At 33.3% G+C, this 20,878-nt stretch overlaps 3 protein-coding genes and 1 non-coding gene across 6 annotated transcripts; 1 reads left to right on the top strand and 3 right to left on the bottom strand.

Annotated features, from left to right (window-relative positions):
- Positions 1-808: 808 nt before the first annotated feature.
- Positions 809-880, top strand: TRNAP-AGG (transfer RNA proline (anticodon AGG)). Its single transcript has one exon. It is a non-coding gene; the product is annotated as a tRNA-Pro (tRNA).
- A 1,693-nt stretch (positions 881-2,573) lies between these two features.
- Positions 2,574-5,629, bottom strand: LOC129895889 (HVA22-like protein a). Its single transcript, XM_055971671.1, has 5 exons — positions 5,339-5,629; positions 5,152-5,178; positions 4,946-5,068; positions 3,015-3,258; positions 2,574-2,880 (listed from the first exon to the last, which is right to left on the bottom strand). Exons 1-5 carry the CDS (start codon positions 5,407-5,409, stop codon positions 2,815-2,817), a joined length of 531 nt encoding a protein of 176 aa, XP_055827646.1. The 5' UTR covers positions 5,410-5,629; the 3' UTR covers positions 2,574-2,814.
- Positions 5,630-7,962: 2,333 nt separating this feature from the next.
- On the bottom strand, positions 7,963-11,956 carry LOC129895598 (transcription factor bHLH47). Of its 3 annotated transcripts, XM_055971326.1 has the most exons (6): positions 11,683-11,878; positions 11,224-11,490; positions 10,982-11,101; positions 9,645-9,763; positions 9,390-9,517; positions 7,963-8,930 (listed from the first exon to the last, which is right to left on the bottom strand). In XM_055971326.1, exons 3-6 carry the CDS (start codon positions 11,047-11,049, stop codon positions 8,520-8,522), a joined length of 726 nt encoding a protein of 241 aa, XP_055827301.1. In that variant the 5' UTR covers positions 11,050-11,101; positions 11,224-11,490; positions 11,683-11,878; the 3' UTR covers positions 7,963-8,519. The 3 variants fall into 3 exon arrangements, with proteins under 3 accessions (XP_055827301.1, XP_055827300.1, XP_055827299.1); XM_055971325.1 differs by lacking the exon at positions 11,224-11,490 and having other exon boundaries at positions 11,683-11,956; XM_055971324.1 differs by lacking the exon at positions 11,224-11,490 and having other exon boundaries at positions 10,982-11,096.
- A 1,237-nt stretch (positions 11,957-13,193) lies between these two features.
- Positions 13,194-19,075, bottom strand: LOC129894477 (uncharacterized). Its single transcript, XM_055970187.1, has 10 exons — positions 18,690-19,075; positions 17,510-17,676; positions 17,359-17,423; positions 17,084-17,124; positions 16,892-16,980; positions 16,679-16,792; positions 15,666-15,743; positions 15,288-15,353; positions 14,413-14,490; positions 13,194-13,518 (listed from the first exon to the last, which is right to left on the bottom strand). Exons 1-10 carry the CDS (start codon positions 18,799-18,801, stop codon positions 13,411-13,413), a joined length of 918 nt encoding a protein of 305 aa, XP_055826162.1. The 5' UTR covers positions 18,802-19,075; the 3' UTR covers positions 13,194-13,410.
- Positions 19,076-20,878: the final 1,803 nt, after the last annotated feature.

Genomic DNA, 20,878 nt, shown 5'->3' on the forward strand with positions numbered 1-20,878 from the left:
ATAAATTTTTTTTATAATAATTTAATTTTAATTGACATGTTTAAGATCATATCATTAAAAAATATTTTGATATATTTGACATAACTTTAATTTAGGATCACAAGGTTAATTTTTTTATATTATTTTTTTAAGTTTTCATATCAAGTCAAATTAGATTATTCTTTTTTAAATGGATAGAGTATTATAAAATCATAATTTTTTTAAAAAATTGTAGTCGTAAAAATATTATCATTGTACATCTTTTAGGATATGCGTCAAATTATATTTCATAAATTAAAAAAGTAATAGATGCAGAGTCGCATTATGTTTCAATCAATTTTAACACTGTTCTCTTCTATTAGCTTAGGCTAGAGGAGTATTTACCTCTCTAACAATTTGTTAGGCTAAAGGAACTATGTGAAAAGAAATAGAAATGTTATCCTCTCTTTACTTATGGAGGCCGGCCTTTAGCTCCCCCTCTTTCGTGTAATAATTTCCACAGTGTAATAGTACTAACATATTTCATACTAAATTCCAAGGTTGGAATAATTAGATGAAGAATTCGTAAAAAGATGTTGAATAACAACTACTCCGTTCATTTCATAATGATGTATGATTGCATTTAGCCAAACATAGAGTTAAATATATTTTGTTTTGACTGGTATAATTTAGCAATGATAATGGAATAAAATACAAAGCAATGATTGAAAAGTTAGTTTGACAGAGAGATAAAAGCTGAAGGTTTTAATGAATTTAAAATTATTTACTTAAAAATTGTCCAAACTGGAAAGTTATTCGATATAATTTTTCATTGAAATTTTAACAAGATGGGCATTTGGTCTAGTGGTATGATTCTCGCTTAGGGTGCGAGAGGTCCCGAGTTCAATTCTCGGAATGCCCCCTATCTCTCTCCTTTTTGTCTTCTTCTAACACTCTGCTTTGGTAAACCATCTGCAACGTCTACCAAAAAGTTTATCATGTTGTTCACCTATTGTTTGTTTAGTGAAGTTATGTTTATTTTATTTCTCGAATCAATTGGTGCTTAATTTCCTATGGTCCACAAGAAGTTTCATATGCTCCAATTTATAATTAACCCAAACTATATTTTATTTCTTATTTTTACATTAAAAGTTCTTCAAAGAATCATCGAGTAACTTGGTGAAGCTAGCAACTTGTCTGATTAAAGGTCCCAACACCTCTATAGATCGACTAGCCAAAGGATCATCGAGTAACAAAGAATAGTTGAAGACCATTATTTAAAGGTTGAACCCATTGGTGACCCTTAAAGTTGGCGCCAACTTTCACTTAGACACCTCAATTAAGTTATTTTCATTTTAGACACCTCATGTCAGATTTTGTTGTGTCATTTTGACACTTTTTTACAATCAACAAAAATATATAAAGAGTGTGTTACACTAGCGAATGACGTGTAAAGTGACAAACAAATGACGACATTTGTCATTTGGGTATAAAATAATTCTTAAATAATTAATTTTGAGAAAAACAAAAAGTAGCCAATGGATCGATGACACATGGCATCTTTGCCCACATAAAAAAAAATTAACCAATTAAAAAAACTACTTATTTTGCAGTTGTCTTCTTCTCCAAAATACCTATTTTGCAGAAACGCACCCCCCCCCCCCCCCTTTTCCCCCTTGAGCTTCTCAATCATATACCTAACCCAGTTCACAAGACATAAAATTTCAACTTAAACACATAACATCATCTGATATTTATAATATTTGTAAAAATATCAAATCTTGAAATTGAAACTCTTGCATAAAATTTTAATTTGAATCAATTCAAATAGAAGCAACCCATCAAATCATTCCTCACAAAATAATAAATTTGAACAAAGCTAAACCATGGATTCGGATTCTTTCAAACCAATAGCAAAGCAGCAAAATTGAATTGAAATCATCAAAATTAACTGAAAAAAAAAAGCATTTACAGTGAAGCAAAATGTGAAAGCCAATAAAGGAGGAGGCATGAAAAAGAAAAGAAAAAGGGGTATTAGGAAAGCTGAAGGAACCAAAAATCAAATCTATTCTCATATGCAAATATTACATTCCTTCAAGAAAGAATCTCATAATTATTTTTATATTTAAATCTTGAAATAGATCTCTTCTTATATTTTTAAAACATTCACCATGGATGGAGTTAAGCTTGAAAAAATGGTGGTTGGAAAATGGGGAAGAAGATGAAAAAAATAATTAAAAATTGACTAAATAAACTTTTCACTCGAGCATAACGAGTGTATTACACTCTCTATGCCATATAAGCAAAAGGTGTTAAAATGACACAACAAAACCTTACATAAAATATCTAAAATGAACAAAATCTAGTTAAAGTGTTTAAGTGAAAATTGGTGTCAACTTTAAGAGGCCACCGATGAATTCAGCATTATTTAAAAGATTCAACTGCTAATACACTTTCAGTTTCCTGTGTCAAGCGGGAGTACAATACAGCACTCGAGAGTTCCGTATTTTAAAAGTTCGCGTTAAGTCAGGCAAGCAAATCACTGTGAGTACACTCAGACCTCGCAAGTGATCAAAGTAATAGAAAGACTCAGGGTACCTCTTTACAACAGCAGATATTAGTTGAGCAGTATTAGTTTTATAACAGCAGAAAAGATTCGACAAGGTTGAGCAATATTAGTTTATAACATAGGTTAGAGGATAGCGAAAAACTCTATAAAACAACAGAAAGTATTCCACACAGAGAAAGATCAAGCATCAGTTTCAAGGCACATCTTTACAACAGCAGATACATCTCTTCCTTCCCTAAGTACTGGAGCAGCAGAAACCAAACAAAAAGAAATGTAGTGTACAAGGTTCAGTATCTGTAGTCGTCATCATAAAATACGTAATTGCTGGTATGGGTCTTTCGTTCTCCTTCAGCCTGCAGAGAAATAAACTGAAATGAGCCAGTCCTTGAACACATGAATTTTGCAATTTCAGAATGTCACTTGGCTTCTGTGTATTCCTCTGAAGTTACTCAAAACATAAATTAACACAGCAAACTGATTATCATACCTTGTGGATCATCTCCTCAAATGCTTGGGTTCCATGTTCTTGTATATATTTCTCTGCAGCAGTTAGGATGTCATCTGGCTTACTAAAGGCATCTTTCTTTCGTGGCACATACCAGATGTTAACTGCTTTTCGTTGGACGATATAAGGCCTAATATAATGCTCATACACATACGCGGCACCATTGAAGTAAGGTATGACCAACCAGCAGGTAGAGATCAGTTTTGCATATGACCAGAAAGGAAGCCTGACATAAGAAGTAAATAATAAACCATATAATGAAAAGAGAATGCAGATCTGGAATTCGGAGCAGATTCAGTGATCATCCAAAACTCACTAGAAGCGAACTGATATAAAAGAGATTCATGTGCTATGCCAGATAATCATGTTTCTATCAATCCAGTTGGAAAACTTTCCAACTAAGTATTACTCCTAAGTCATACTGGAACCATTTTGCTCTCTTTTCCATTCCAGTGTTCAAAGTGCTTCATCAGAAAATATGACGAGTTCCGAAAAAAAGGACAAATATGACGAGAAACATGACCCATAGTTAAAATGAAGAAGGGGTGAGGGCGAAGGGGGTGCTTCTAACCTTACCTCAATATGAAAGTACCTTGTGCTCAAACACATCATTTTCAACCAAGGTAAGGTCAACTACACCACCACCAGCTCATGTTTGCATTTATCATGGCAATTATGTTTCTTATAAAACCATATTCACAAGGAAATGTCAAACAGATAGTTATTAAGATCACTGATCTTGCTTCAAATATACTGGTGAAGACTCCACTATATGAGAGCTAACCCACTTGGTAATAATTCAAAACTAGGGACAATTTCAAATATATACAATAAACTAATTAGTTTACAACAAATATAGCCATATTTTATTTACATAAAAAATAGCTAAAATCATAGGAAATATACAGTGACTATACACTTGCTATAAAATATAAATTACTTATACATCAGCTATACACTGAATATACATTATGATATACTCAAAAACTGAAAATAACTTGACTATACATGAAATATACACTGACTATACATGCCTATACAGCGAATGACCATTTTTTTGGTAATTACTTTGGCCAAATGGCCACTGGGTGTAATTTGTCCTCAAAACTATTGTCAATCATGACAGTTGCTTCAAGATGTCACTGTATATGATTTCAGAGGAACATTTACTTAACCATCAGAATCATTTTCCACCTGGCCTAACAATGTTTCAAGCATTATCACTTTGAGTCCCCTTTTTTTTCTCTGATTATGGTTTGTTAAAGGATGAGGACTTAACAATTTCTATTCCTTCTGATAGCAAACTGCAATATCTTTCTCTTTCTTAGATGGTACTGTCAACACTCATCACTTGTTCAACAATCTACGACACCAAACTTTTACTTTGTTTTTAATTACCATGGTGTGAGGGCCAGTTTGCATGCACACTAATTCCACGGAAACTCACTACCTCTTACAGGCTTGGACAGTTAGGAAGAAATCACGTAGTGATAAGTCTCTAACTACCAAGTTAGTAAAACTTAAAGTCGTCGTCACATCATCACATAAAAGTATAAAGTAATTCCAAGTCTCTGCATTTTTCTATAACAAGTTAACAACTATTTAGACACTAGGATGGAACTGAATTAGATTTGGTAATGAAACCAATGTTCAAAGGCTTCATGATTAAGAAAAGTTAAAAAAAAAAAAAGGTTATTCATAACCATCATCTATTTATTACTTCCATTCCATCCAGACCTAAGGAAAAGCAAACTTAATAATTGAAATACCCATGGAGAACACAAATCCCCAAAAGGACAACTACAGAACTGCTCCGTCAACAAGTGATATAGAGACAATTATTTCTCCTTCTCATAGAATTCGAAAAACGATAACCGAAAAGAATACACAAATCTCGACCTGAGGAAAATTACCATTCAATAAGCTTGGCAAACGTCAGCTCAAAGAGTGTAATCATGGAGTACAAAATCCAGTATGTAAGCCATTGCTGATCATCTACAGGGGATTTGGTCTCAATAGCCCTAATTGAGGCATACCTGTCAAATAACCCAAAAACCAGTACCTTTATATGATGAGGCCGTAAGGGAAAAAAAAAATCACCAAGTTAAAACCCACTTACAAAGGATACACCAAACTAACCACCGGCCTGCAAGTTCAAACGCACAAGACAAAAACAAAAATTAGCCTCACAATAACAAATTGCTCCTAAATGGGTCTCCATTATCTATGAATTAAACTAGAAAAAAAACAAAACAGAAATACTAAGAAAAAGGAGTAGGATGAGAAGATTGAGGACGAAGACATACCCAGCAAGAACATCAAAGTTGCTGATTATGACCTTGAGTAAACTTCCTATACCTCCTCCAGATCCTCCCATTTTACTGAAACTCCAAAATTACTAAAACTAAGAGTTGTTAGTCTGAGATTTGCAGTAGTTGTTGTAGCAGTGTCTGCAGAAGAAGAAGGAGAAGATGAGTGTAGATTTGGGTGGTGAGTGGAGACTTATTGCTTTGTGTGTTCAGAGAAGAGTAAAGTTACAGAGACTTCTTTCCTGTCGTTTATATTCGAAAAGAAACAAAATAAATCAGCTAAGTGTGTTTCTATTTTCTATTATAGCACTTCCTTATGCTTCTGTGCCGCCGACTAATTTCCTGATAGATTTTGAAGTAAATATTTTGTTTTAATTTATTTATTAAATGGACATTTTTATTTTTATACAAATTAAATATTATTTGTTGAATTTAGATTTTGTGGTTCAAAATAAGTATTAAATATTTGTTCGGTTATAAATCAACTAATTAAAGTAAATTTCATTATAGTGAATCTGCTTTACTAAATATCATTTTCAGTTAAAACCATGATTGCAACATTATATGTCCATGTCCAGAGAAAAATTATTTCCACTAGGAAAAAGAAAGAAAAAATAAAGAGGGGAAAAACTATCTCCACAATACCATAAAGTTGAAAGCTAAATAGTATCAGTGTAGCTTTGGCTCTATCTGTTGGTGCAATTATTTTGCCTCTTGCTTCTCCACGTTTCCCTTTTCACATTTAATCTGGAATTAAGTTAATTAAAAACTTTCAATCAGGAAAAAGAACTAAGTTAATTAAAAACTTTCAATCAGGAAAAAAAATTACGTCAAATTTAAAACACAAGGAAACAATAAATAATTAAACAAAGGAAAAGAACAGAAAGGAGTACTGGAGTCTATTTGAATTCACTCAACTGAGTTTTTTAAGACTAATCTCACTAAGACGACTTCGGTAATTACTTAGCAAAAGAAAGTTGATGCAAAAATAATTCTTTACTCAAAAAAAAAAAGCCGAACAGACTAACTTCTGGTAACTAAATTTTAGAGGGGAATTTTCGTATATAGTCAGTTAAAAATATATTGATTATGTTTTATAGCTATAATTTACTAATTACAATTTGTAGCTATAATTATAGTAGTATTTGTATAATTCACGCATTGTTTGTATACATTTGTATAATTCGCTATACAATTATCAGTTTTTGTATAACGTTTGTATATTTCACTGTACAATTCATTCACAACGTTTGTATAATTCGCTATTCAATTTGAGTGTTTGTATATTTCGCTATATAATTCGATTCGTGTAACGAATTATACAAAACTCTAACTGTATTAGCACACAGCATTTGTATAATCACGCGAATTATACAAAACTCAAACTGTAATTACTAATAGATGTTTTCCGCGAGCCATAATTAATTAAAACTATAACTATGTTAGCTAATTAATTAGTATATGTTTGTTTATCCGCATAATTTTCTCGATTTTATATAGTCTAGAAGCTAGAGAAATACTAAGGTTAAAACTTAAAAGTTACTCCCTCCATTCCATATTAAGTGAATTTGTGAGGCAATGCACACATATTAAGAAAAACATTCAAGGACATAATTTTAAACATATTTTTCACTATTGTCCTTTGTAAAATCATAAATATAACTTCGTAAGTAGTGTAGTTTATCTCCTAGAAAATATAAAACTTCAATAAATGAAAGAACAAATATGAAAAAAAATTTAAACATTTATCTTAAATTTTGAACAATTCAATTATTTTTAACAATGACTCAAAAATTATTGAACAAGTGGCCAGTGGGAACGGCCGAATGGGTACACAGAAAAATCAACTTCGTTATAACTCATTAGGTAGCCTTTGTTGGATTATTGTTTTTTCCAATTTCACAAGTTAGGTAGCCTTTGTTGGATTATTGTTTTTTCCAATTTCACAAGAATTATTTTTCATCCAATCACCATGAAAAAAAATTCAGTGTTTTTTGCAAAGTGATACGGAAATATTTCTTATCGTCTGATTAAAACATAATTCTTTCAAAAAGTGAAAGAAAATTTAGCTAAAACTTTTGTTCAATTTTTTGGAAGCAAACACCTCGAGATGAGTTGGCTGAATAAAAAATTGATAATGAATAGCAAGGATACGTGAGACCGTCCAACAACTCAACCAAACTTTCCGGGACTTGTATTTGTCCCTTCCTACTTCCTAGTACCCATTCTACTTTTTACACAAAAGGCCATTTTCTAGTAGGTTCTAGTGAAATCCCAACTTAAAAAAAAAAAGTGAGTGCAAGATCTCAAATGAGAAAAATAATTTCTTATTTTGGGTAGGTTTAAAATAATTCCTAAAATATATTTTTTCTAAAATTTAAAAAAATATATCTATTAAAATAGGAATAAAATTTGTGCATATTTTATTCTTTTAAACCTCACTTTTGAAATTATATTGTATATGTAATTGTTAATTTTAATAGTTTATACTATCAAAAGTGGGCATATTTTATCTCTATCAAATATTCAATAGCTCTAATTTGTGAAACAACTGTTGTTTCCCCTCAATTTCTATTTAATTTAATAGCTAACACTTGTTAAATATTTCACGAAAACTGAAATCACTTTTCATAAATTAAATTATTGGACCAAATTACTGTACAAAAATATATCGAAGTGACTATTTCAAACCTACTCCCAAACACAAGACACCGTTTCTGTCATTTTCTCAAGATTTCTACGATAAAATAATGATACTAAAATCACTTCTCTGTCTCCTACCTTGTCAAAATAGAATGGACTAGGACTTATTTTGGCCACCTTAGAGAAACCCAGAGCTCGAAAATGACCTCAACAGCAAGAACATTCTAAGAGTTCAACATCAAAATCCGTAAATATCACGTCTAGCGCCTACTTGCAGGTTTTGCTTACCAACATATTCTGTATCGAACACTGCTATGGTATGGTTGCTCCCAACTGATACTACCTCTACACTCGACAGACAAAACTAGGTTATTGTTGATCAAAATACAAAGAAAAAGGTTATATACTATGGAGAGCTGCAAGTCGAAAGTATTGCTGAATCTGCTGCTGCTTGTCGTCTAAATCTACATTACCTAATTAATTATACATGCCATTCCCTATGAATGAATGTCTCGTTTCTTCTAAACTACTATTATTATGCACCATCTTGAACCTCCTGTCGCAATAACTGAGGCTGCTTTTCAAGGATTTGGGATGGCCACATATCAGTTGGAGTGGGATATCTGGGCTGTGGTTTCTTCACAGTTGATGTGGGCATAGCCATGGAATCTGCAGCATCAGGCGCTGGATAAGCCTGAGGATTAGAACTTAAGGGAAAGACGTAAACAGGGTTCATAATCTGTGACTGCTGAAATGCATGCTCCGAAGCAGGCAATCTCATATAGTTAGTTTGTGAGGCAAACTCTGTGTGCTGACTTTCAGGAGGAGCTAGATTTAGGTCAAGATTAGTCTCAGCTTCCCTTGCTTTGACCTCACTCTGCAGTTTGCTAATTTCAGCCTCTAGAACTGTATTTTCATCCTCAAGCTCCTTTTTCTCCACACTCAGCTGTCAATAAGACAGGTTTAGTGACTGCCGAACTAGAAAAGAATAACAGCAGAATATATGAGAAGCTGTAATGCATAGACTACAACTGAGTGGATCCAACATCCTGGATGAGGAATGAAGGGAAAAATCAATCATTCATAAAAAATGAATCCCACCATCGTATTATTACATCATTTTTTGGTAATCTTCCTTGAGTTAGACCATGCAGTCACGGCCAATCAAGCAGAGATCGATTGGCCGAATGGAGAGCCCACATTAGATAATTAGAAGGCCGACTCATTTCAAGGGGGTGTAACTCTTCATAGTTTCGGCCTCATCCTATATAGTGTATATACCATGTCCGAATGGGGGCACAATGTTCTATGTGAATCCAGATTCAAACTTCAAAGGACATAAAAAAGAGAAAAAAATGGGTAGCATCTCCAAGCTGGCAAAATTCCCAGAAATTAGGACACTTACATATTGAGATTCAGACAGCAAAGTTGTATTTTCTGTCCTTAGATGCTTGATCTGAGAAAGCATGTCCTTTACAAATCGAGCAGCTTCACTCAATACAGAGGCTTTTCCATTCATCTGCTCAGATAGTTCTGCACCAATAAGGCACCCATGTCTAATAAATTAGCAATCTCTTTACTGAAAATGTACACTAGAGGAGCCACTTCCAGGATTTGTCTGAGGTGAACATGGGTAAGTTATAAGCAATCAAGAAATTACCAAGAGCATCAGCCAAACCAAGAAAAAGCTCATTCAGATGCTCTCTCTTCATTTTCTCTCTCTCAGCTTTGTGAATTCTTTTTGGAACTTTCTTCTGAATCTTCTTGACAAGATGAGAGCTGTAACAAGAGAGCTTTACAATCAGTAATCGTATAGATATGCCACTGATGATGATGCAGAGAGAAGTCAAAACAAAGTCAAAATGAATACATGAGTTGAGTACACAAATTATTATTGTATTCATCCTGAGATTTGGAAACTTTTATGAGGATTCAAAGATATAAGAATAGATTAACGAAGAGGCAGAAATACACTCCCTGAATTTTGTGAGGAACTTTTGCAAGTTAGTCAGTGAGGAACTGATCCTATTGCTAAGTTAAGACTTGCAGAAAGGACTACAATTCTTGCTGAAAATCACAGATTTTGGAAATAAGAAGCAACAATTCCTTGGCATCATAAAATTAAGCATCTAAATCTACTAGTTGAACTGCAAAGTAGTAGCATATAGTACCTTCCAACTTATGGCGAGACAATGCCTACAAACGTACAAGGTATGGTTTTGGGCTTTTTAAGATGCGTTTATCTTGTGAAAAAATAGTTGCAGACTTGCTGGTATCATGTCATCAACCACAAAAGATCCCTACCAAACTGACAAGTATACCAGCTAACTCACATGAGATTTCTCTAGTATCGAAAGAAAAGAGGATCCCCCACCCAGTCCAGAATAAATTTTCCTCCGTCCATGGATATATATATATATATATATATATATATGCATTGTGAGGTGGCCTCAAAAATATGGAACATATTTTTTGACTCTTTGGTCTTAATTGGCCACACCCTTCTCAGTTAAGGATGCTTATGAGAACTGGTGCCTATGGAGAGTTGACAAAGCCATCAAGAAGATCTAGATCATGATACCTACTTGTATTTTTTTGTGTATTTGGTTAGAGAGGAATAGGAAATATTTTGATGGGAAGTCAACTTCTTTAGGTATTTTGAAGGCAAGGTGTATTGTCAATTTGTTTAGTTGATCCAATTTGTATCCTGTTGTTAATGCAAAACAACTTCAGGACATCATTAACTCATTAGTTCTCGCTTAGATAGTTTGTATAGTCAGCTAGAGATCTTTATAAGCTCAAATGCCACATCTTGTAATTCTTGGTCTTCTTGATTCCTTTTATTAATACCACTTACTTTATCAAAAATAATAATCACAGTATTAAGTTTTTTTTTTAAAAAGAGACCACAGGCTTATTGCAGATTCCCGTATTTCAAAAGTAAATAAAGGATATGACATCCCGGCTACAAAAAGTGGATGATCTATAAGAACTGACCTATCTAATGATGTCTCCGCATCTGTGGTATCCTTTTCAACTGTTGGAGCAGGATTTTCTGTATCCATGTCTTATATGAGTCCACCTTGTATGCTTTGATGAGAAACGCTATTGGCTGTCCTGAGGAAAAGAGAAAAGGGAACAAAAGATAAGGAACTATTGTTCAGAATTAGATGGGCAACGTAACGAAGGTGTTACAATCAAGCTAAATTCATTTGAAGCAACAATTTTTTAGCACTAACACGGTATACTTCATTTATTCAGTAGATTTCTCATTGCTGATCACTACTTTGCCATCTATTTCTTATGTTCTGCTATCAAACAGAGGAACACAAGTTGCACTCTTAAATTAAGTACAATTCATGCGAAGCAGAAGGCTTGGTTGGAAATAACAGCATTTAATCCCCATTTTTATATACTAATTAATTATTTATTGATAAGAGCATCTAGTCCCCGATTCTTCTGTAAAAGAAGTCCCATGACTTCTACGGCTCCGCCTCTCTCCTGCACTAAAATTCAAACAAAAACCTAATAAAATTTTGTAAAAGCGAAACCCCCAAAGAATTAACATCCTAAACGAAGTAAATCACAGAGATAGGGCTTAAAGATAAGAAAGATTAAAAGGATACATTAAAAAGAGCAAGAAACTTAAATCTAAAAATTGAAGCAGGTAGAAAGAATATATGAGAGAAAAATTATACCTGGATGGAATGGTGAGAGGAGAGTCGCAAAATGAAATTAGGGGAGGAAGAAGAATAAGGATGAATGTTTTTTTTTTAATATGTTGTGGGTGGGCAGGGGCGTGTGGTGAGCAGCTGGTGGTGGGAAGAATCAAGTGGGGAACGCATGAGATGCGTGCCACGCGAGCATTGTTTTTTTGTCAAATAGCAAAGCCCTACACGTTTATGCTTGCAATTTCCACTCGCTTCGCCCTTTAGCTCATGTCATGTCATCTTTATTCACCTTCACACACGCCTCTCCACTCCCTTGCTGAAATCCACACCAATTATTGATAGTGTTAACCTAATGCTAACTTTAAGCCATAAAGTTTTTAAAGTCAGTCAAAAATAAAAAGTTAGGATTCCTAATCTTTTTTTTTCTAAGTGCTTAAAGTCATTTTCTTTGACCATGGAAATTACTTTTATATCCCTTATATTTTAACTAAATTCCCAAACTGCCATTTTTATTCTTTTAACCCTAAAATTCATATCATTTTCCTCATTTAAGCATTTTTATCCAAACACCCAATTGCTTATTTATAAAAATAACTTTCAGCACTTCAAAATTCTAAAAGCACTTCATACATAAAAATTATTTTTTTTAAGCTCATCCAAACGGGCTCATTAAACCAACTCTTGTCTTTATCCCTTTTTATTTCTCCTTTCATTTTTTTTTTTTTTAGGACAAAAGGTCCAATTTCTACCTATCAACTTTACAAAGAGATTTCATTTTTGTTAATAGTTAAGAGTAGGATTTCTTTTTGTCATTAAATTGGATTTGTCCTTAGCCCTTAAATTATGAGAAATAATTAAGACTTTTTCCTAAATTTGAAAAATAATATCTTTTTTTTACGGCAACAATTATCATTTTCTTCCACGCTCAAAACCTTTAATGACTAGATTTCTATTTTCCAAGCTCAAAATAACTAGCCTCAAGCATGAAATCAGTCCAAATGACTTTCAAACAACAATCAATTGCACCACCCAGGGAATTCCCACATCTATTAGAAATTAGTCGACACAATTCTATCGTCAATCCTTCTTATATCACCCATAGTGATGTCCGAGCTCCACATAAATCTTCTAATGCTAAACACATACATGTACATAATATTCAACTCCTAAATCATTTATAACATCTAACAATATTATGGTGATCAAGATAGGGTTATAGTGGTTGAGGGCGGTGGTCTTCTGGCGAAGGTGAGATATTGACCGAGGAAAATGGTAACGATGAAGGCGTGAAAGAGATCGTCTGAATGGGGGTGATTTTTATGTAAGAATATTGTTTGTTCTTTTTGTGTGTAGTTGGGGGTAAATTTTGTGGAGTAACAATGGTTTTTAGGTGGTGCGACTGGTGTCTTTGAGAGTCAAGAGCAACAATGATCAACTTAGAGGAAAGCATACGTCATTGGTAAGTAAGATAAAAAGAACAGATTCGATCCCAACTTAACTTCTACACCAAAGACTCACTTTTTAAAATGTTTACCACATAATTTTAACGAACTTTTATTTATAAATTTCAAGTATCGTGCAGAAATGTTCAAATAGCAAACAATACAGTGTAATATCCAACTTTTAGTGCTCCTTTATACATATTGGAAGCGAATATAGCTGTACATCAGAATTCGTATGATCCCATCCATAGGTGAACGTCTTTGCCATACAGGGACCAGTGAGAGGTTCAATCGTCTATTCTCATAGATTGATTCACACTTTTGAACAGCCAAGCTGGAACTTGCGAACTTTCATTCTCCCATTCAACGCAAGCGCTAATATGTCATATTCCTCAACATACCAAAGCTCACCAACAGTTGCCTGCAACATTTGAAGTAAATGTAATGAAGATCAGCGATCAAATTCTAAAGCAACACATTAACAAAGCAAGATAGCTTTTTTCTAAATTTGATTAACACATTAGGGTCCAACTAGGCATTTTAAAATGACATGGCATATCTTCCAAAGAGAGATGTAGCTTCTCGGGCTAGAGTGCTTTTGTGGGTAAACCTTCAAACCGGAGTGATTATATTGTCATAAAAAAAAAAGGAAACGTGACTTTACTAGGTAATTTCTATAACTTGGTTGTGGTCCAAGTTTTAGCATATTTTCCAAGCCCAGGAACACTTCTATGGCATGAACAGCCAACAACAAATTCCTATGCTTTAGAAGGCTAGAAGCTCTATGTGCACACCATCTGATCCGGAGTAAATTTTATTTGAGGGATGTTTAGATCATATGTTTCACATTTACTTGCAACCAGCTACAATCCATGTTACAAGGTCATATAATCCCAAGCCACTGCTTCATCAAGGTTTACAAAGAACGTTCCAACTTCTTTTACACCTGAACAGTTCACCTCCATCACTTCCCAAAAATGCTCCAAGGAGCTGTGTTATCTCTTTTGGAGGTTTTTTTAGGTGAAATAACGGAGAGCAAAATTGGCTTCTTTATAAAAGTGGGAGACAACAAGGCCACACATAATCAAAATTGCATCAAGTCTTGCAAATGGCATCCCATTTTGAGATTTAAGCTTCAATTTGTTTCCTTCTCTTTTAACACATGTTTAAGTGTATGGAAAGCACCCCATACTCCTTCCAAAAGAAGAATCATGAGTTCCAGACATGGCCAACATGGGCAAATCATATGGGGGAGGGGTCAGTGCATTCACTACTATGCAATAAGGGTTAATTTAGATAAAACCAAAAATATTACCTTAGTGCCACGGATTTTGTTGTTTAATCTATTCACGAGGTCATGGAGATATTGGAGTTCTGAAACCTTATTTGCTTCCTGTGAAAGATAAAGGAAAGTTGAAAGAACAAGAAAAACATTCAATTAATCAAGTAACTATTTTTGGGGATGAAAATTAACCAAGTGAAAACTCATGATAAAACTTTACAAGGAAAGAAAGAGCTCTAGTTGAAACGATGTCAAGTCTAAGTGTAGTTTATTTGGAGCTCGGACTGTGAGGGCGATTTCCCAACAAATTGTTACAGTCTCTTTAATTGAATCGCCCTCAGTCATGTTCTTGACGAGCTTGTAAGATTCCAAATGATTTTTTTTCAAACAAGCATCATTTATCTTCGTCAAACCTTGATCAATGAACCTACAAAATCCTTCAAATTGTATTCTTTTCCCCTGGTATTCTTTGGTCTCAAATGGTTTTATACCCATTTTATTCTAATAATACCAGGTTTGCTAATGAATCCCTTGATTACCTTATTTGCAAGTTCAAGTTAGTAGTTTTTGTTTTCCTTCATCTCCCCGTGTTAAATGAAAACTGTTCTTATCTCTCAATAGAAAAATGCCCAACACTGGGTAGCAAACTGGAAGTGTGGGACTGATCTCTATCAAGATTTTATTGTTTCTCCCCATCCCCTTATGTTTTAACTCTTCCTTGAACTATGACGAGGTGTTAAACATCCTAACTTTTTGTAACTGCTAGTAGTTAGTCAGTGTTATTTCCTTTTAGTACCAAAAACAACGTATCACAGGGGACTAAGGAGTGATTTCCATATTAAACATCAATAAAACAATGGATGATTTAAAATGCAGGCAACAGATCAAAGATGCTAGTATTAAACTACCTCAGGCCAACTGCCAGGGTGTCCAAGAAGCCTGGCAAATGATGTATGAAGCATTACAGCATCATACTGCAGCACCAAGGAAGTGTAGTCAGTAAATGTTAGAAATTTTGATGTATTATTTTTACAGTACTATCTTGAGAACACAATAGTTTAAATCAAAGAAAATAGTCCTAAAACCTAGAGGGGGTGGACCGTGAGGGGAAGAATCATGTAATAGCAATGGCTAATTATCATTAAAATTCAGAATGGTTTTACTGCCAACACTATATTTACAGCTTTCAGAATATATGTGAGTTAATTAGCACTAAGTGGTTGAAGTGCAAAGACATTAGCATCTTCACCGAGATGTAAAGCAGAAAAGGTTTGTTTAGCTCTCACAAGTTGCTTCACAGGCGCATGTGGGAGAGCATTTCTCAATTTTTGTCTGATAGTTACTGGATCACTTCCAGAGTCCACCTACAAATGAAAACATAAAATGTAAGTGTAAAAAGGGAGAAAATACAATTTCACCAACGTATATCTCCATGATTTTTTTAACTTAATGATTGCAACATGTGATGACCATTGCAAGGTGTTGCACCATTTGTAGAGTGGTAATTTGAGTCCATCATAAGCCATTCATAAGGGGAGAGAAACAACATAAATAAATTAATAGATAACTCATTGCTATGGTCATTCAGATAAGATGTTCATGATCATGGACAAAGAAAAAGTCTCTGCCTCATTTATGTCACCAGATACACCCAGGAATTCACATCCTTTATATTGAACATCGTTAAAGTAAGGCATGTCTTGCAAATGTAACCATGTGTCTCTTGATAATGAAATAATAGGTACAATACTGCTTTTACATACAATACTATACTACCAGTTGGAAAAGTAGACCTGAAGTTCAGCTTATACATTAATATTCTGAAGTCCCTAATTATGTTACATGGACGCATACATGGTGTACAACAATAAGGGTGTGGGTGTTATCCGGGATGGGACCGTGCAAATGTCCATGCTAACTTCAAGCATATTTTGAAAAATACAAGACAGCCATAGCCAGGGCATACCAACACAGATATCGATGCTGATGAAAAATCAATGTAATGTAGGTTCCCAATCATCTATTTGCAAGCATAAGTAATATAATATAGAGTGCAAGATTATATCCATAAGCAAAAGAGAGTTTCCCGCAACTGCCTAAGAAAGCTTGAAACATCAATGTGTCTTGAAATGATATTCAAGAATGGCCTACATTCAGAATAGAGGAAAAAACAAAAACTGTAGCGTTAAGCTCGGGCATTATTCTTATCTTAAATATTTACTTTTTAGAGACTTGCTAAAATACTCCAGAGAGATGGATTAAGAGAAGGAGGGGGAGAGATCGAAATTTATTAAAATACCTGCCAACAACCTACTAACACCCCAGTTGATGTCAGAACCACTCTGTCTAGGGCAATTTTTAGCGGGCAGATTGACTCAGAAACAACTCTAACAGCATTTGCTTCAGCTTCAATCTGAGGAAACACTGAACACTCTCAGAATCATCAACATAACAGTTCAATGATAAGAAAGGACGTAAACTAAGCTAGTTTTTCATCCAAAAGTATTTTTACCTCTGATTCAGAGGCAGGAACAGCTGTAATGTGATGGGAAGCGTGGAACATGCTAAAGTGATATAAACTAGAGTTCTGAAACCAAATTGCTAAGCAACACGTGTATAAGCATCCGAATTAATAGAATGAGAGATGCTTAAAAAAGTATTAACTCATTCCTCCAAATATCAATCGATAAAAAAGACACCATACCTTTATCAAAATGTGGCGAGAATATAGATCTCACAGCTTCCCTTTACAAAAACAGATGAGAACAAGTGTGAAGATATGAATGCCAAGTTCAATATGAAAAGTAGAATTCACATAATTGAACAAAATTCTAAGAGTAGCTAATATTGTCCTTCAAAATAGGCAAATTTGGCTTTCTTAAGATTAACTAAATGTAACTGACTTTGCTTCAGTGATAGACAGGAATTTTTGTGGCTGATTTTATCCAGAGAACGCAAATGGCAAAAGGCAAAACTTACGCAATAGGGACAGAATACTCTGGGTTGAGATACAAAACATTTGCTCGCACAGGGGGGTTTGCAGCCTATACGCAAAAGGAAATTAACCACCTTCAGTTTAGACACAACAAACAAGCATATGGATGAATGTTGATTAACAAGTGAAATTAACCTTGAGTACAGGAGTGACTACTCCTTCTTTGAGAATAAACAGATCTGACAGGGAAAGTGATTGAGTAGTTTCTCCCTGTTTGAGGAAAACAGCTCCTTGATCCTCCAAGTCTTTCTCCATCTTTTCATACAATCTAGACCTCTGCTCCGCATTTGAGATAGACCATTCTGTTCCAACCATTTAATTACTTATCAATTCAAGTAACAGAATAGGTTTTTTTTCTGTGCGTGTCTAACACATAGCAAGCTATGATATTCAAAATGGTTTCTCCATACATTAGTTCCCAAGATGATGATTTATTATCTTCCGGATTACATGTAAAGAAAACCAGAATTAGATGTTGCAAACATCATTCTTTTAAAAAGGGAGACAGAACCTTTAATTCTGGAGTCTGATTCAGTACAGGAGATTCTAAATGACACAACATTTAAATGTAACATCACTGATATATGGAAATGAATGTTCCTCCATCAAAACCACTTATCAAAATTAACAACAATAAAGAAAACACGTCTAACGAGAAATTAAGAGAAACATCACAGCCTCAACTTTCATCTAGATTAAGAGTTTTACCCAGATTAAAGCCTCAACTTTCACATAGATTAACAGTTTAAACATAACTAGCAGAGTGATAAACTTAACTGACTCCGATTTCTTGCAACTGAAAGAAAACCAAAAGCAAGCAAAATCCTCCCAATTACAAGTCAGAATCTACCATTTTTTTTAAAAAATAATTAAGAATAAAAAACCTTTCAGGCTTAACACAGAGAGAATTACCAAAATCATGCATTTGAGATCTCGATGTATCAATATCTCTGTCTGGCTGTTTTTCGATTACAGTGTATGTCTCACTCAGCTATCATAATATACTATATATAAATCCCGGAGTAGATTAAGTGCATTTATACACACAAAAAAAATATGGAAAGTCAATCTGAGCTAATTAATTAAGGATAACAAGAAGCTAAATTATCGGGGAAACAGCAGATAAAGAAATAAAGTAATACAGAAGAAACACTTCAGAATAAATTTAAATATAATCTACAGAATTAATTACTTCAACAATATAAACATGGAGAAATCTGATTTCACAACAACCAAAGCAAAAAAATGTGTACAAAAAAACAAATAGGAAACAACTTGATGAATGAATATATATATAAATCTACGTTACTATTACCTGGAGAATTGCGAGTAGCCATAAGGAAGAGAACATAAAAGGTAAGTGCAGAGATTAACCAGATCCAAATAGCCGGTTTCGAAGTGTAACAATAGTTCTTAACCCTAGCCATAAATACTTCAAAATTTCAGTCCAACAGATTATGTTCATTCATTATTTCCTCAATTTCTCTTCGTTTTCCACAGATCAGTTCATCAGCTTTCTATATTCAGCACTTCGCCATAGCTTTACTAACTTTACAAGCTCCTTCACTGTTCATTCATTTCACCATAGTCTAGTCTAGAACTAGAAATGCCAACACATGTCAACTTACCATAATTTGTAACTGTTGTAGCAAGAAAAGCATTTTAATATTATTTACAATATTAAAGCGCATGACGGTGGACATAAAGGGAGAAAGTGGTTATTATTCTCACGTAACTAGTTCTCTGACTACTAATTATCTTTACTACATCTCAAATTATAGTTCATTATTTTGTTAATTATATAAAGGATATTTTCCTGTGTTTAGAAAATAAAAATAAAATTAAAATAAAGAAAAATATAACTACAAGTCTGCAACTTATTTTATATTTTTTAAAAACAAGTAATTTTATATAGAAACAAGATTTTCTTATTGGTGTAGCTATGAACTTTTTCTATTTTGAAGCTAAATAATTATGAACATTCTAATACGAAGTTTTTAGTTTTCATGTGGGATCATTAAATATTTTTATCAAAAGAAAATGTTTATCTGAGATAAGTGGTAGGTAGTAGGTAGGAGTCTTAGTTTAAAGAGGATAATCGTAGTCTTTATATTAATAAAACAAAGGTAAGTTAGCTACAAGATTTTCTTTCTTTTGGTTTGTCTTCAATTTTCCATCTTCATGTAGGGCTATTTATTGGTTTTGTTTTTATTTAGGACTTTTTGTTGAAGTCCTCTCACCTCGGACCAGTAGAGTTTAGGGCTTGTCCTTGGGCCAAAGCCCAGAAGTAAACGTTTCAGCTGAGACATCTAACTTAGTTCAAAACCTATAAGTTATGTCCTAAAATGCATAACTTAGTTTGACAAAACTTTTGTTAATAGAGGTAAAAAATTTAATGGGATAATTACGCCATATGACTATTTGACAAAAATAATTACTAAAAAAATAATCATTCGTTGTATAGGCATGTATAATCAGTGTATATTTCATGTATAGTCAAGCTATATTTAGTTTTTGAGTTTATCATAATGTATATTTAGTGTATAGCTCATGTATAAGTAATCTATATTGTATAATCAATGTATACTTTCTATGACTATTGGCAAGCTATATTGTATAGTCACTGTATATTTTCTATGATTTTAGCTATTTTTATATAAGTAAAACATGATTATATTTATTGTAAACTAATTAGTTTATTGTATATATTTGAAATTGTCCCAAATTTAATTTCAGAATCCACAAGTCATAGAAAAATTAAATGTAACTTAATTCCTACAAAACTTGTGTCGAATAAGACAAAAGTTTTCTAAATTTATGTCAATGAAATTAGGTTATAGAAATACTACACAACTTATATTGCACAACTTAATTTATATAAAACTTATACCAAGTGAGGGAAATATTCTCAAAATTTATGCCTAGAAAAATTAAATCAAAAATAAAAATACTTTGATCCATAATTTTTTATTAAATGAGCTACAAAAATAAAAATGAAATATTATCACATTTGAGGGGAAATAGTAAAAACTATCCGAAATAGGCGCAATGCATGCAAAAACTCCCGGTGACTTGCACGTTTGTTTGACTTAACTTATTTAAAACAGCTTATAAGTTGAAAACAGCCTAACTTATTATTTTTTTGGCTTATAAGCTGAAAACAGCTTATAAAACTGTTTTAGAAAAGTTAAGCCAAATAGACCCAATTATTTTTTGGGGTTTATTTTAAGCACAAAATGACTTTAAATTGATCGATCAAACACTCGAAAAAACTGAAAACAACTTATCAGCAACTTATAAGTCAATCCAAACATGCTCTGACGGAAGAGATCACAAATCACAAAACAATATGTTGTAGATACGGAATGATCCATCGGAACAAGTTGAAGGTCCAAACATAAGTAATATAGGGTGTGTTTGATACGGAAAAAAATATTTTTTAATCTTTTTATGTTCGATTTACAAATATTTTAAAAGATATTTTCTCTTATAAAATTTTGCATA

The sequence above is a fragment of the Solanum dulcamara genome, chromosome 7 (assembly GCF_947179165.1).
Source record: "Solanum dulcamara chromosome 7, daSolDulc1.2, whole genome shotgun sequence".
NCBI classification, from domain to species: domain Eukaryota; kingdom Viridiplantae; phylum Streptophyta; class Magnoliopsida; order Solanales; family Solanaceae; genus Solanum; species Solanum dulcamara.